Source organism: Bos javanicus, chromosome 19, assembly GCF_032452875.1.
Source record: "Bos javanicus breed banteng chromosome 19, ARS-OSU_banteng_1.0, whole genome shotgun sequence".
Lineage (NCBI taxonomy): Eukaryota > Metazoa > Chordata > Mammalia > Artiodactyla > Bovidae > Bos > Bos javanicus.
Genome location: NC_083886.1, coordinates 58583268 through 58597011, shown reverse-complemented (window position 1 = coordinate 58597011; position 13744 = coordinate 58583268). Strand labels below are relative to the sequence as shown.

The 13744-nt window shown below is 53.7% G+C and overlaps 1 protein-coding gene across 1 annotated transcript; it reads left to right on the top strand.

Annotated features, from left to right (window-relative positions):
• Positions 1 to 3194: 3194 nt before the first annotated feature.
• On the top strand, positions 3195 to 9073 carry GPR142 (G protein-coupled receptor 142). The gene is made up of 5 exons (XM_061389896.1): positions 3195 to 3455; positions 3841 to 3895; positions 4806 to 4964; positions 5719 to 5877; positions 6699 to 9073. Exons 1-5 carry the CDS (start codon positions 3195 to 3197, stop codon positions 7568 to 7570), a joined length of 1506 nt encoding a protein of 501 aa, XP_061245880.1. The 3' UTR covers positions 7571 to 9073.
• Positions 9074 to 13744: the final 4671 nt, after the last annotated feature.

Here is a 13744-nt window from a genome sequence, read left to right as displayed (position 1 = left end):
AGGGCCTGGAAGAGGAGAAGGCAGCAGTCCAGGCCCCGCCCCTCCCTCCTGTGTTGGGATGGGCTGGCTTTCCAGAAAAGAGGACAGGGCTCTAAGTAGGGCCCGTGGGGCAGCTGATGTCATTCTCATGTCCTTCGTTGAAGAATGATCCTGGCGTGCTCTGAGGAGGGTGATGGGCCTTAGGGACATGGGGGCTGTGGCCATCACACCCCCCCGCTCCAGGTCAAGGTGAGCTAGGATGGCGGGGCCGGGCATAGAGCAGCTGCACCCCACGCTGTGCACCCCTGCCCTGAGCACCCCCACCCAGAACCGGGCTGGCCGCCTCGCTTGAGGCTGGTCCCCTGCAGGCATCCCGCCAGCCGTCTGACCAGGAGCTGCCCTGGAACCTTCTTCCTCTAATTCACCTTCTCAAGTGGTCTCGGGTCTTTTGGTTCACCTCCTTGGAAGGTTTCTCTTACCAGCTTCTGTCCAACTTCCTACTGTAATTTTTCCCATCTCAAAGTTCCACAGAGGGGGCTTCCCTGGTGGTCCAGTGGTTAAGACTCCATGCTCCCAAGGCAGGGGGGCCGGGTTCCATCTCTGATCAGGCAACTAAGATCTGGCTTGCTGCAACTAAGACCAGTGCAGTCAATAATAATAATAATAAAAATAAAAGCTGCAGGAGACACACAGCAGAGCCAGGACCCACCCTGACAGTGGACACGCTGGGTGACAGTGTCAGCTGGGTTCGTGCAGGGGAGAGCTCTTCTAAGGACAAAGGAATAGAGAGAAGAAGGTGGGGTCTGGAGCCCAGGGGGGTGGGTGGGCGGCGCTGGTGGGGCCTCACCTTTTCCAGGAACAGGTAGGGCCTGGCCCAGACCCTCACGGGAGGGAGTCCTTCCAAGTTGATAAACTGAAACGGTGTGTGTGTGTGGCGGGTATGTGTGTGTGTGTAGGGGGCTCCTGGGAGATCCAGCTTAGCCTTTCTCCCAAGGCCAGGCCCTTCACTGGGGCTGGGTCAGAGCCCGCCCTCTCTTGCTCTCTGAATCCCAGGGACCGGCTCAATGCATTGATCTCTGCCCCGGGCTGGCACAGAGAAACACAACAGCTCCACCCCCCACCCCTCTCTGGAGCCACAGAGAGAGCTGGAATTGGGTCTGGCACCTGCTGCGTCCGGGTTGGCAGAGACTCGGCTGTCCGGCCCAGCGGAAACCCCTCCCGGCTGTCCTGACCTTCACACCCAGCTCCCTTCATCCAGATTCGCCACCCCCTGCCCACTGGCTGTATGCCTGCCCTTCCCGGGGGCTGTACCACTTCCCTGACCCAATCCAACAAGACAGCCTCAGTGTGAGGGGAGGGCGGGGTCAGGGCCAGTGCTGTTCAATAGGATGTTATTGATGATTTTTTACAAAGACAATGCTGAGAGAACCCACTAGTCAGAAAATGGTCTTTCAGTAAGAAAGTCTCCTTGAGGCTCAGAAGTGTGACCCACCTGTGCTGGAATCTCCCACCCTCCACCTAGGAGCCAGGGCACCTGTGTCTTCTTAGCCTCTTGACGATGGTCATGTACACCCCCAAGCTAAGCTGTATCGGCTAGAGTTAGATGGACGGCATTTCAAGTGTACAGGAATTGGGGAGGGCCCAGGTTACCCAGAAAACCCAGCAGGGTCACCTCTGACTCCCCATCTCTGGGGGCCTCGCCTCTTCTGGTTCTAACTTGTCATCCCTGAAACTCCTCTACTGATCTAAAAACTGACTTTCCAGCGACTGCCCTGGTGATCCAGTAGCCAAGACTCCAAGCTCCCAGTGAAGAGAGCCTGGGTTCAATCCCTGGTCAGGGAATTAGTCCCATATGCTGCAACTGAGAGTTTGTATGCCGAAACTAAAGAGCTCGCATGCTGCAACTAAGATCCAGTGCAGCCAAATGAATTTTAAAAAACGAACAAAAAGGCTGACTTTCCAGGAATACGCATTTTCTGTTTACATTTTCTTAGTCTGAGGGTTTCTGAAGTGTGTGCATGCATGTGCGTGTGTGCTGTGCACGTGCGCCCTCGTGTGTGTGTGTGCCATCTGTAAGAATGCACACGTGTGTAGGTGTGCACGCATGTGTGTGTGTGTGTGCAGTCTGTAAATATGCATGCATGTGTTTGTAGGTGTGTGTGTGGTGTGGAAGTATACACGCCTGTGTTTGTGTGCGTGTGGTGTGCACACACCTTGCACAGAGAGTCTTGGAGCTGGAGAGAGGAAGCGGGGCATCCACCCTGCCCAGTCTTGCAGATGGAAGGTCAGAGACAGTTTTATCTTGCCCTGTGCATCTGGAAGCTCCGTAATTCCTCGAGAGCAAGTCTGAGCTAGAACAATTCCCGGAGACCAGTGTAACTTCCCACCTAAGACAAGAGTATCTATGACCCAAGGGGCTTGTCTGAGGTCTCCTGGCCCAGACAGGGGCTGAGCCTGGATTCAGATGTTGCTTTTCTGCTTTTCTTTCCGTAGCCCCATACTGTCTCTTCTGGGAAGCTATATCAGTAGCCACAGGCGAGGCAAGGAATCGCTAGTGTTGGTAGAGTAAGCTTGGGGCAGGATGCAGAGTTTCTGAATCTGTGGCAAGGGTGAGCGGACACGGGAGAATGGAGGGGTGGGCTCCCAGCCCCATCCCAGCTGCAGCCTCCCTTGTACCTGTGATGTCTCACTTCCTGAGCTAGGGTGCCCCAGAACACTTAGATTGGGAAACAAGGAATCAGGAGTCTAGGTTCCAGGCCGCCGGGGTTTGGGGGTGGGAGGCGCAGCAATGACAAACAGGAAAGAATTGCTCCTCAAAGTGACTGACATGATATGGAAAGCTTCGCCCGAAGCCAGGCTGTCCCGTGGTGGCACCATCTTCCAGCCTCAGCATCCTGCGTCATGCTGCCCACCCACCCCCAGATGGAGGGCCTTGTGCATCCGAGGGGTGTATCTACCTGACCCACTTCCCCTCCCGGTAAAGCTACCTGAGCACCTGCTCTTCCGGTAGGAGGGAGTGACCAGAAACGGCTCTGGAGGAGCGACAAGGCCGAGTTCAAACTCCGCCTGCTGCCACTTACATGCTCTTAGCCTTATCTGACTTGCTGGACTTCTCTGAGCTTCAGTCCCCTCTCGTGTGAAGTTGAGGTGTCCCAAGTTAGCTTGCGGGGCTGCTGGGAGGGTGACCCATGGGGAATAGGGTGGGTCCTCGGGAGATGTTGGCAGAGACCCCTGCACCTGGCTGGAAGTGGCCCCCTGCTCACCCACAGCCTCCTGGTGCAGGGAGGTGGTGGCCTGGGGACTTCTCTGTGCCTCTTGCACCCTCTGTTGCTGGAGTCCCGGACACTCTGCCTGGGGACCTGAGTGCCTACGTGCCTCCCACGGGACCTGACCAAAGCCAGTGGACTCTTGGGGGTATGCAGTGCCAGGACCTGGCCACCGGGGAGCAGCAAGACTTCTGTAAGTTCCGAGGCTGGGTGTGAAGGTGAGGCTGGAGGTGGGCATCCTGGTATTTCCAGCCCCAGAGTGGGATTTAACTTTGTTGTTGTTCAGTCACTAAGTCGTGTCCGATTCTTTGCAACCCCACCGACTGCAGCACACCAGTCTTCCCTGTTCTTCACCATCTCCCAGAGTTTACTCAAACTCATGTCCATTGAGTCGGTGATGCCATCCAACCATCTCATCCTCCGTAGTCCCCTTCTCCTCTTGCCCTCAATCTTTCCCAGCATCAGTGTCTTTTCCAACGAGTCGGCTCTTCCCATCAGGTACCCGAAGTTTTGGAGCTTCAGCATCAGTCCTTCAATGAATATTCAGAGTTGATTTCCTTTAGGATGGACTGGTTTGATCTCCTTGCTGTCCCAGGGACTCGGGTCTAACTCAGGGAGCCCAGAGACTGGCTCTGCGGCATTCCCAGAGGGTGAGTGTGGGAGGCGATTCCAGGCTGGGCCTCAGCTCGCCCCAGACTCAATCCGCATACTGTCCTGGGCGCCCACTGCTGGCTGTGCTGGTGACTCTTCCCCACGTGGGATGGGAGAGCTGGCCAGGCTCAAATTCCAGTCTCTGGACTGCAAGCCACGCCGGATGGTGTTTATTTGCTAGTGACCGCTTGAAGGACAGTCCATTTCACCAGGGCTAGGAAAACAAGGGCTTGTGGGGTGCCGCTGGGTCTGGGTTTCCCAGAGCTGCTGGCAGCTGGGTCCGGCTCCTCCTGGGGGTCCCAGCCAGCGTTGGGCACAGCTTCCTGCCATCCTTCCAGGCCAGCAGCACCCCCACCCCACCCCAAGGTAGCTTCCTTCTCGACCCACCACCCGCAGCCACTGCACAACCGATTCCTTCCAGCCTGGCCCGGGGGCTCCTCTCCAGATCCGTGTCCTGACCAGGGCAGCCTCGGCGCTCCCTCCCCAGCACGGGTTGCCCCCCACTCCTCTCTGAGTCAGCTCCTGGAACACATCTGCCTTTCTTCAGAGTCCTCGCCCCCAGGGTTTCTGACAGCCAGACTGAGCCCAGGCCGGTTCCCAGTGCCCTTGGAGCACGGGGCAGGCCATCCAGAGTGCCAGTGCTACCCTTCCCAAGGCCACCCTCCAGCCTCGCCCCTTCCCTTCCCAGGCTACCTCGTAATCCTGCTTTGCTCCAGATGGTATCGACTGTTCAGGCTCATCCCCCTGGGCCTTGGGCCCCACCCTCCCCCTCCTCCCCCTCCTCCCCCTCCTCTCCCTCTCTCCTCCCCCTCCCTCCTCCCTCTTCCTCCCTTCCTCCTCCCCCTCCCTTCTCCCCCACCCTCCTCCCCCTTCTCCCCCTTCCTCCTCCCCCTCCCTTCTCCCCCACCCTCCTCCCACCACCCACCGCTTCACACGTGCTGACTGCAGACTCAGTGCTGCTGGAAGAATCGTCAGGCAAACAACTGAGAGCGAGCTGCAGGCACCCCCGGAAAAAGCCACAGGGTGACCCAGGACCCAGGAGCATGCGGCTGGCAGGAGATGAGACAGGTAAGGTGCCTAAGACCCAGGGTGGGCAGGGAGAGTGAGGTGGCAAGGTCAGCAAGGAATCTGGAGGTAGGGTGGGAATGGGGAGCTTGAAGTGGAAAAAATCAAGAGCTGGAAGGTGAAACCTAAAATCTGAAAGTGTAGACTAGGTGGGGAGGGACCAGAGCATGTTGTCTGGTCCTCATCCCAGATCGGCCACCATCTAGATGTGTGTGATGGCAGACAGGTCACACCTGACCCCTCTGGACTCAGTTTCCCTGTCTGAAAACCAGGGCCTTTCCAGCTCCAGTGGTACTAGGAGACAGAGAGAGAGAGATGCTCTTTGGGGTAGAAAGGAGAGAACTTGGTCACATCTCTCCTTGAAGAGGAGGCAGCTGTTTGCTACAGCAGCGCGGTTGCCATGGTTACCGTGGGTTCGGGTCAGTTACCCAGGATGCCTTACGAACACGGTGCTCAAGCCCCAGTTCAGACTGTCTGACTCAGGCTGCCTGGGAACCAGGCGATTCAGAAATAATCTCTAAGATGGCAAGAAAGGCCACTGAGTACTTCTTCCCATTGATAGTGGAGCCAGGCCCCGAGGGGGTGGGCTGGGGTGGAGAGGACGTGGCTGTCGGGATTGCGTTTGGCTGGACCTGACTAGGGGCTCTGCATGGGGCCAGGGTGAGTAAAGACCTCAGGGCCAAGGTCATGGTGGGGCTGCTCCAGGCCAGGCTGGAAAGAGACCAAAAGTTCTAACCTGCCATTCTGCACCTCCTAGCTGCCCAGCTATGGGTGACCCTGCTGCCCACACCCAACAGCAGTGGGCTGAGCCAGGAGTTTGAAGGCCATCGGCCCGAGAGCCCCGTGACGTCCCCTTGTGTGGCTGGGGTCATCCCTGTCATCTACTACAGTGTCCTTCTGGGCCTGGGGCTGCCTGGTGAGTGGGAAGTGAGGTCTGGGGTCCAGGGCTGGGCCAGAAATTGGGGTCCTCCTTCAGTGGGTGCCAATCCTCCATGCTGACCCCTGAGACACAGGATCGTGGATTCCTTCCTCTTGCCTTGTGGGGGTGCTCTGGGTCACTGCAGAGCCAAGCATAGAGCGGAGTAAAAGCGAGGGTGCTCAGTGGCTGTCGTGTCTGACGCTTTGTGACCCCATGGACTGTAGCCCACCAAGCTCCTCTGTCCATGAGATCTTCCAGGTAAGAAGCCTGGAGTGGGTTGCCATTTCCTTCTCCAGGAGATCTTCCCAATCCAGGGATCGAACAGGCAACTCCTGTATCTCCGGCATTGCAGGCAGATTCTTTACCGCTGAGCCATTGCAGAAGTTTGGCGTGCTCAATAGCTAAACCCAAGTTTTCAGCAGAGCAGACAGCCCCGTTCTTCCCCCAGGAATGGGGATCTCCTAGAATGACTAAGTTCATGCAGAACAGCCCAGAGCGTCACACTGAAAGCTTCTTGCACCATCCACTGCATTCAGAGAGCAGAGCAGGGGTGTGGTATGGATGCAGGAGAGGATGGGTGGAATTAGGGAATGGCTCATCCCTGCCTGTAGCCTGGTAAGGCAGTGGCCTGCAGTGCCATGGCTGGACAAGGCAAGGCTGATCTGCTTAACCTTTCCAACAAAGTGAGCTTTAAGAAGGTTCCAGAAAGAGGAAAAGAGAGGCAAGAAGCAGCAGGCGGGGAGGGACGATGAGAAAGCACAGCCAGGCAGCCCTTCTAACCTCTGACCCCTCCCCTCCCTAACCTCGGTGACCATCAGTCAATCTCCTGACCACAGTGGCCCTGGCCCGCCTCGCCACCAGGACACGGAAGCCCTCCTACTACTACCTTCTGGCACTCACAGCCTCGGACATCGTCACCCAGGTGGTCATCGTGTTCGTGGGCTTCCTCCTGCAGGGAGCTGTGCTGGCCCGAGAGGTGCCCCAGGCCGTGGTACGCACAGCTAACATCCTGGAGTTTGCTGCCAACCATGCCTCGGTCTGGATCGCCGTCCTGCTCACGGTGGACCGGTACAGTGCCCTGTGCCACCCCCTGCGCCACCGGGCCACCTCGTCCCCGGGCCGGGCCCAGCGGGCCGTCGCCGCTGTCCTCGGCGCTGCGCTGCTCACTGGCATCCCCTTCTACTGGTGGCTGGATGTGTGGAGGGACGCGGACCCGCCCAGCACGCTGGACGAGGTGCTCAAGTGGGCTCACTGCCTCATTGTCTATTTCGTCCCTTGCGGCGTTTTCCTGGTGGCCAACCTGGCCATCGTCCGCCGGCTGCAGCGGAGGGGCCAGAGCGGGCCGCGGCCCCAGGTGGGCAAGAGCACCGCCATCCTCCTGGGCGTCACCACGCTCTTCGCCCTCCTCTGGGCACCCCGCACCTTTGTCATGCTCTACCACCTGTACGTGGCCCCCGTCTACCACGACTGGAGGGTCCACCTGGCCCTGGATGTGGCCAACATGGTGGCCATGCTCAACACCGCCGTCAACTTCGGCCTCTACTGTTTCGTCAGCAAGACTTTTCGGGCCACTGTCCGAGGGGTCTTCCAGGACGCCCACCTGCCCTGCACCCTGGGGTCACGGTCAGCGGGCATGGTGGCAGAGCCTATGCTGAAGCCTCCGGGACTCCCCAAGGGGGCAGAACTGTAGAGGAGGAGCCCACGCAGGGAGCTTGGGGTGGCTCATGCTTGGAGTACTGGGGTCTTTGTGGTTGTGCCCACAAACTTTATCAACACTCTCCATTGCAATCTGGGGGTGGGGACAGAGGTTTCTCGCTTCAGGGGTGGCTCCCCAGGAAGCTAAATTAATGTTGGTGGGTTGAATGAACGAATGAATAGATGGACGGATGGATGAATATGAATTGCTTTTATCCCACCCCTTCCTGGAGCCCACCTCTCATTCCCTGCGTCAATTACTTCTTTGGCTTCTGCTGGCAATGCCGGGGAGAGAGGAAGATGTCCCCAGGATTCCAGGCCTTTCCTGGGCCAGGGGGAACCATGTGTGGGGGCTGAACAATGGGGAGGAGCTGTCTGGGAAAGTGGTCTTAAGTAGACTCAATGTCCCAGCTCTGGGGCGATATAAAGACCTTGGGGTCTTGAGTGTCCTGGACTGATTTTGATTGACTCCCTGCACTGGAGCCAGAATAGGTTCAGGGGCCCCACACAGCCCGGGGCTGCAGTCTTCATGGTTGCCAAGGAGCAGGACTAAGCAACAAAAGGCCCTCTTAGCTCAGGGGCCAGGAGAGGGGCGAGGCGGCCCCGGCCACGCTGCTGACCTCACTGCACTTGGGGAAGAAGGCTCTTTCCCCACCAAGGCGGGGAAGGGAGATGGCTCCACTGACGGGAGGCCAGGGGGCTCTGCCCGCCCCTCCTAGACTCTCTCCTTTTGGCGGTGCCAGCCTGGAAAGGCAGCTGGGAGGGACAGCCGACGGACCTCCCACCTGCTCCAGGCATTGGGTAAACACATTAGCAGTCTGCTTTCTGCTTCTTGATCAGGCTGAACTGACCTTTCCCCTGAACGGGAGGTCCAGGCGGGCCCTCACCAGCACCCAACCCCTTCGTGGGATCACAGAAGCGAAAAAGGCAGATATGCGCCGGGCAAACAGTCAGTGCAAAATGAATGCCCTTGACCTTCCCCCTTCCCTCCCTACTTCTCTCCCCACAGCAGGAATGTCCAGGAAGGCACTTTCAGCTGCACCCATAAGGTAGAAAAGACGGTCCCCAATGCTTTGTCCACAGTTCTAGATTCCAAAAAGCTCTGAAAAGCAAGACCGTGTCCTGCGTTTGCCACAAACACATTGGGTGGCGAAACCTGACCGGAACAGGCACCAGTTCGGGTGTGTCTTGGTGCCGGGAGCTGCGCAGACTGCATTTCAGACTCAGCGGGTGTAATTTGGGGCTGATGCCCTACACCCTGCTAGACTGGAGATCTGTTACTTTGTCTAAACCACACATTACCTTCCTCTATTCTGAAAAATTATGAGGCACCTCTGGTCCCAAAAACTGAGAGAAAGAACGGAGGACCTCTGAGCAACGTCAGCCTGCCCTGAGTCGGTCAGGGGCACGGCGGATTCCCCCATCGTTACCAAACCAAACGCGGGTCCACTCCCCCCAGCGCAGCATAGCCAGTCCACCAACTCCGGGTTGTGGTGGAAGAAAGATGCCGAGATAGGAATCCAGGCAGCTAGTGCTCAAAAGGCTGCAACCCCCTGATGGCTTTTAGGGAAAGTGTTTTGTGTTTTAACATAATCTTATTTATTTATTTCTAGCTGCGCTGGGTCTCTGGGTGTTGCTGCAGGGTTTTCTCTCCACTTGCAGGAAGCAGGGGCTACTCTCTAGCTGCAGTATGTGGGCTTCTCATTGCGGTGGCTTCTCTTGCTGCGGAGTACCGTTTCTAGTGCAGGTTCAACAGTTGTGGGGCACGGGCTTAGCTGCTGCACGACATATGGAATGTTTCCAGACCAGGGGTCAAACCTGTCTCCTGCCATGGCAGGCAGGTTCTTTGCCCCTGAGCCACCAGGGAAGCCCTGGGGAAAGGTTTTTAGACAGAGTGAGGGAGACGGTGGCAGGGTGAGTTTCTGATTGGTGGGTAGTGAGGTAATCAGGAGTCAACATCATCAACCTTTCTGTTTGCAACCCATCTGGAGCCTACGTGCCCGCGGATCACATACAGTTAACGTCTTCCACCTGGTGGGGGTTTCAGTCGCTGCAAAAATAGCTCCAAGGACTTTGCACAGAATATTACCTATAGCTCTTGAAGAGAAACTGAAGTCTTTGACTTGGTTTAATGACTAAACTGTTATGATTTTATCATGTTTGACTGTTTTCCTTTCGTCCAACAAATGTATTTCCATGTAATTTAACATACCAAATAAGGAGTTCGGGCTTTTAAAGCACTGGGTGCCTGGACTTCTCACTTGGCACCCTGCAATAAACGCTACCCTTTCCTTCCCCTGGAATGGGTGAATTTAACTCAGATGGCCATTATATCTACTATTGCGGGCAGGAATCCCTCAGAAGAAATGGAGTAGCCATCACGGTCAACAGAAGAATCTGAAATGTAGTACTTGGATGCAATCTCAAAAACAACAGAATGATCTCTATTCATTTCCAAGGCAAACCATTCAATATCACAGTAATCCAAGTCTATGCCCTAACCAGTAATGCTGAAAAAGCTGAAGTTGAACGGTTCTAGGAAGACCTACAAGACCTTTTAGAACTAACACCCAAAAAAGATGTCCTTTTCATTATAGGGGACTGGAATGCAAAAGTAGGAAGTCAAGAAACACCTGGGGTAACAGGCAAATTTGGCCTTGGAATATGGAATGAAGCAGGGCAAAGACTAATAGAGTTTTGCCAAGAGAACACACTGGTCATAGCAAAAGCCCTCTTCCAACAACATAAGAGAAGACTCTACACATGGACATCACCAGATGGTCAACACCAAAATCAGATTGATTATATTCTTTGCAGCCAAAGATGGAGAAGCTCTATACAGTCAGCAAAAAACAAGACCAGGAGCTGACTGTGGCTCAGATCATGAACTCCTTATTGCCAAATTCAGACTTAAATTGAAGAAAGTAGGGAAAACCACTAGACCATTCAGGTATGACCTAAATCAAATTTCTTATGATTATACAGTGGAAGTGAGAAATAGATTTAAGGGACTACATCTGATAGATAGAGTACCTGATGAATTTATGGATGGAGGTTCATGACATTGTACAGGAGACAGGGATCAAGACCATCCCCATGGAAAAGAAATGCAAAAAAGCAAAATGGCTGTCTGGGGAGGCTTTACAGATAGCTGTGAAAAGAAGAGAAGTGAAAAGCAAAGGAGAAAAGGAAAGATATAAGCATCTGAATGCAGAGTTCCAAAGAATAGCAAGGAGAGATAAGAAAGCCTTCCTCAGCGATCAATGCAAAGAAATAGAGGAAAACAACAGAATGGGAAAGACTAGAGATATCTTCAAGAAAATTAGAGATACCAAAAGGAACATTTCATGCAAAGATGGGCTCGATAAAGGACAGAAATGGTATGGACCTAACAGATGTAGAAGATGTTAAGAAGAGGTGGCAAGAATACACAGAAGAACTGTACAGAAAAGATCTTCATGACCAAGATAATCACGATGGTGTGATCACTGACCTAGAGCCAGACATCCTGGAATGTGAAGTCAAGCGGGCCTTAGAAACCATCACTACGAACAAAGCTAGTGGAAGTGATGGAATTCCAGTTGAGCTATTTCAAATCCCGAAAGATGATGCTGTGAAAGTGCTGCACTCAATATGCCAGCAAATTTGGAAAACTCAGCAGTGGCCACAGGACTGGAAAAGGTCAGTTTTCATTCCAATCCCAAAGAAAGGCAATGCCAAAGAATGCTCAAACTACCCCACAATTGCACTCATCTCACATGCTAGTAAAGTAATGCTCAAAATTCTCCAAGCCAGGCTTCAGCAATACATGAACCATGAACTTCCAGATGTTCAAGCTGGTTTTAGAAAAGGCAGAGGAACCAGAGATCAAATTGCCAACATCCGCTGGATCATGGAAAAAGCAAGAGAGTTCCAGAAAAACATCTATTTCTGCTTTATTGACTATGCCAAAGCCTTTGACTGCGTCGATTACAATAAACTATGGAAAATTCTGAAAGAGATAGGAATACCAGGCCACCTGACCTGCCTCTTGAGAAACTTATATGCAGGTCAGGAAGCAACAGTTAGAACTGGACATGGAACAACAGACTGGTTCCAAATAGGAAAAGGAGTATGTCAAGACTGTATATTGTCACCCTGCTTATTTAACTTATATGCAGAAACACTGGGCTGGAAGAAGCACAAGCTGGAATCAAGATTGCTGGGAGAAATATCAATAACCTCAGATATGCAGATGACACCACCCTTATGGCAGAAAGTGGAGAGGAACTAAAAAGCCTCTTGATGAAAGTGAAAGTGGAGAGTGAAAAAGTTGGCTTAAAGCTCAACATTCAGAAAATGAAGATCATGGCATCTGGTCCCATCACTTCATGGGAAATAGATGGGGAAACAGTGGAAACAGTGTCAGACTTTATTTTTGTGGGCTCCAAAATCAGTGCAGATGGTGACTGCAGCCATGAAATTAAAAGACGCTTACTCCTTGGAAGGAAAGTTATGACCAACCTAGATAGCATATTCAAAAGCACAGACATTACTTTGCCAACACAGGTCTGTCTAGTCAAGACTATGGTTTTTCCTGTGGTCATGTATGGATGTGAGAGTTGGACTGTGAAGAAAGCTGAGCGCCGAAGAATTGATGCTTTTGAACTGTGGTGTTGGAGAAGACTCTTGAGAGTCCCTTGGACTGCAAGGAGATCCAACCAGTCCATTCTGAAGGAGATCAGTCCTGGGTGTTCTTTGGAAGGACTGATGCTGATGCTGAAACTCCAATACTTTGGCCACCTCATGCAAAGAATTGACTCATTGGAAAAGACTCTGATGCTGGGAGGGATTGGGGGCAGGAGGAGAAGGGGACGACAGAGGATGAGATGGCTGGATGACATCACCAACTCGATGGACATGAGTTTGGGTAAACTCCAGGAGATGGTGATGGACAGGGAGGCCTGGCGTGCTGCAGTTCATGGGGTCGCAAAGAGTCGGACACGACTGAGCGACTGATCTGAACTTCCTTCACCACAACCTGGTGTCAGTAGGCGGGCTTTGCATGCAGGCACAGGACCCGACTCTTGTTCAGTAACACTGTGTGCACAGAGACGCGTCCATGGGAAGAGCTGATGAACCAGAGCTTCATTCCTTGCTTAAGGAGGAAGTGGGTGTGAGTGTAGGTTCCTTAAGAAGGGGCGCAAGACATGATGCCTCCCCCAGCCCTTCCCAGGGAGCAAGTCCACCCTACAGAGCGAAGTGCTGGGAAGAAAGGCATCTTTTGACGCAGAATCAAATGACACATTGTGAGGGAGAGACCCCCCTTCCCACTTTATAGGAAACCTGCAGGGCCCTGCAGGAGAGCTGTCCAGTCTCAGGGGAGACCTTGGCCACGGAAGGCAGCTGCAGTGGGGCAAGACAAGAAGCCTCTTTCAACTGGCTGGGGAGCTGTCTTCATGGAGACAGGAAGGGCCTTCACTGGTGGTCCAGTGGTTAAGAATCCATCTGCCAATGCAAGGGACACGGGTTTGATCCCTGGTCTGGGAACTAAGGGGCTTCCCTGGGGGCTCAGACTGTAAAGAATCTGGCTGCAGTGTGGGAAACCTGGGTTCAATCTCTGGATTGGGAAGATCCCCTGGAGAAGGGAACTGCTGCCCATGCCATGGACAGAGGAGCCGGGCAGGCTACAGTCCATGGGGTCACACGGAGTCGGACATGACTTAGAGACTAACTTACCACCACCATCATATTTCCCTATGAAGCTTTAGGTAGCAGTTCCCTTTTGATATCTTTATAACCTTTAATGAAAGCGAGAAATCATCACTGTGATAACAAGCCACTGAAATGGGAATGAAAGGTACTCTTGAAGCTGGTTATCTTTCCTTTGCAAATTTTTGTCATTAAAGCCTCAATGGCTTCTGGAGAACTTCACTTCCCGGGTGTGGGTCACCCTGCTCGTTTCCACCCCACCTGCTGAAATACCTTGGCTGATGGAAATCCTTTTTGAAATTCCAAGCTTTTCCCTTGCAGGTTCCTCCCACCCCACCCAGATTTTCCATTTCATCAGTTGATCTTATCTCCTATCTTTAACCCTGTGTTAATACCTGAGGACAGTTGTTTGTCACGTATTTCCAAGTCTACATATGATTTCTGCCAGTCTAGAAGTTGGTCGACAGCTTGCTTTCTG

Coding starts and splice junctions, on each gene's coding strand:
- GPR142 (XM_061389896.1), top strand. CDS start 3,195: ATGTTGGCAGAGACCCCTGCACCTGGCTGGAAGTGGCCCCCTGCTCAC. Junction 3,456..3,840: donor TCTGTAAGTTCCGAGGCTGG/GTGTGAAGGTGA, acceptor TTGCTGTCCCAG/GGACTCGGGTCTAACTCAGG. Junction 3,896..4,805: donor CTCTGCGGCATTCCCAGAGG/GTGAGTGTGGGA, acceptor TCTCCCCCACCC/TCCTCCCACCACCCACCGCT.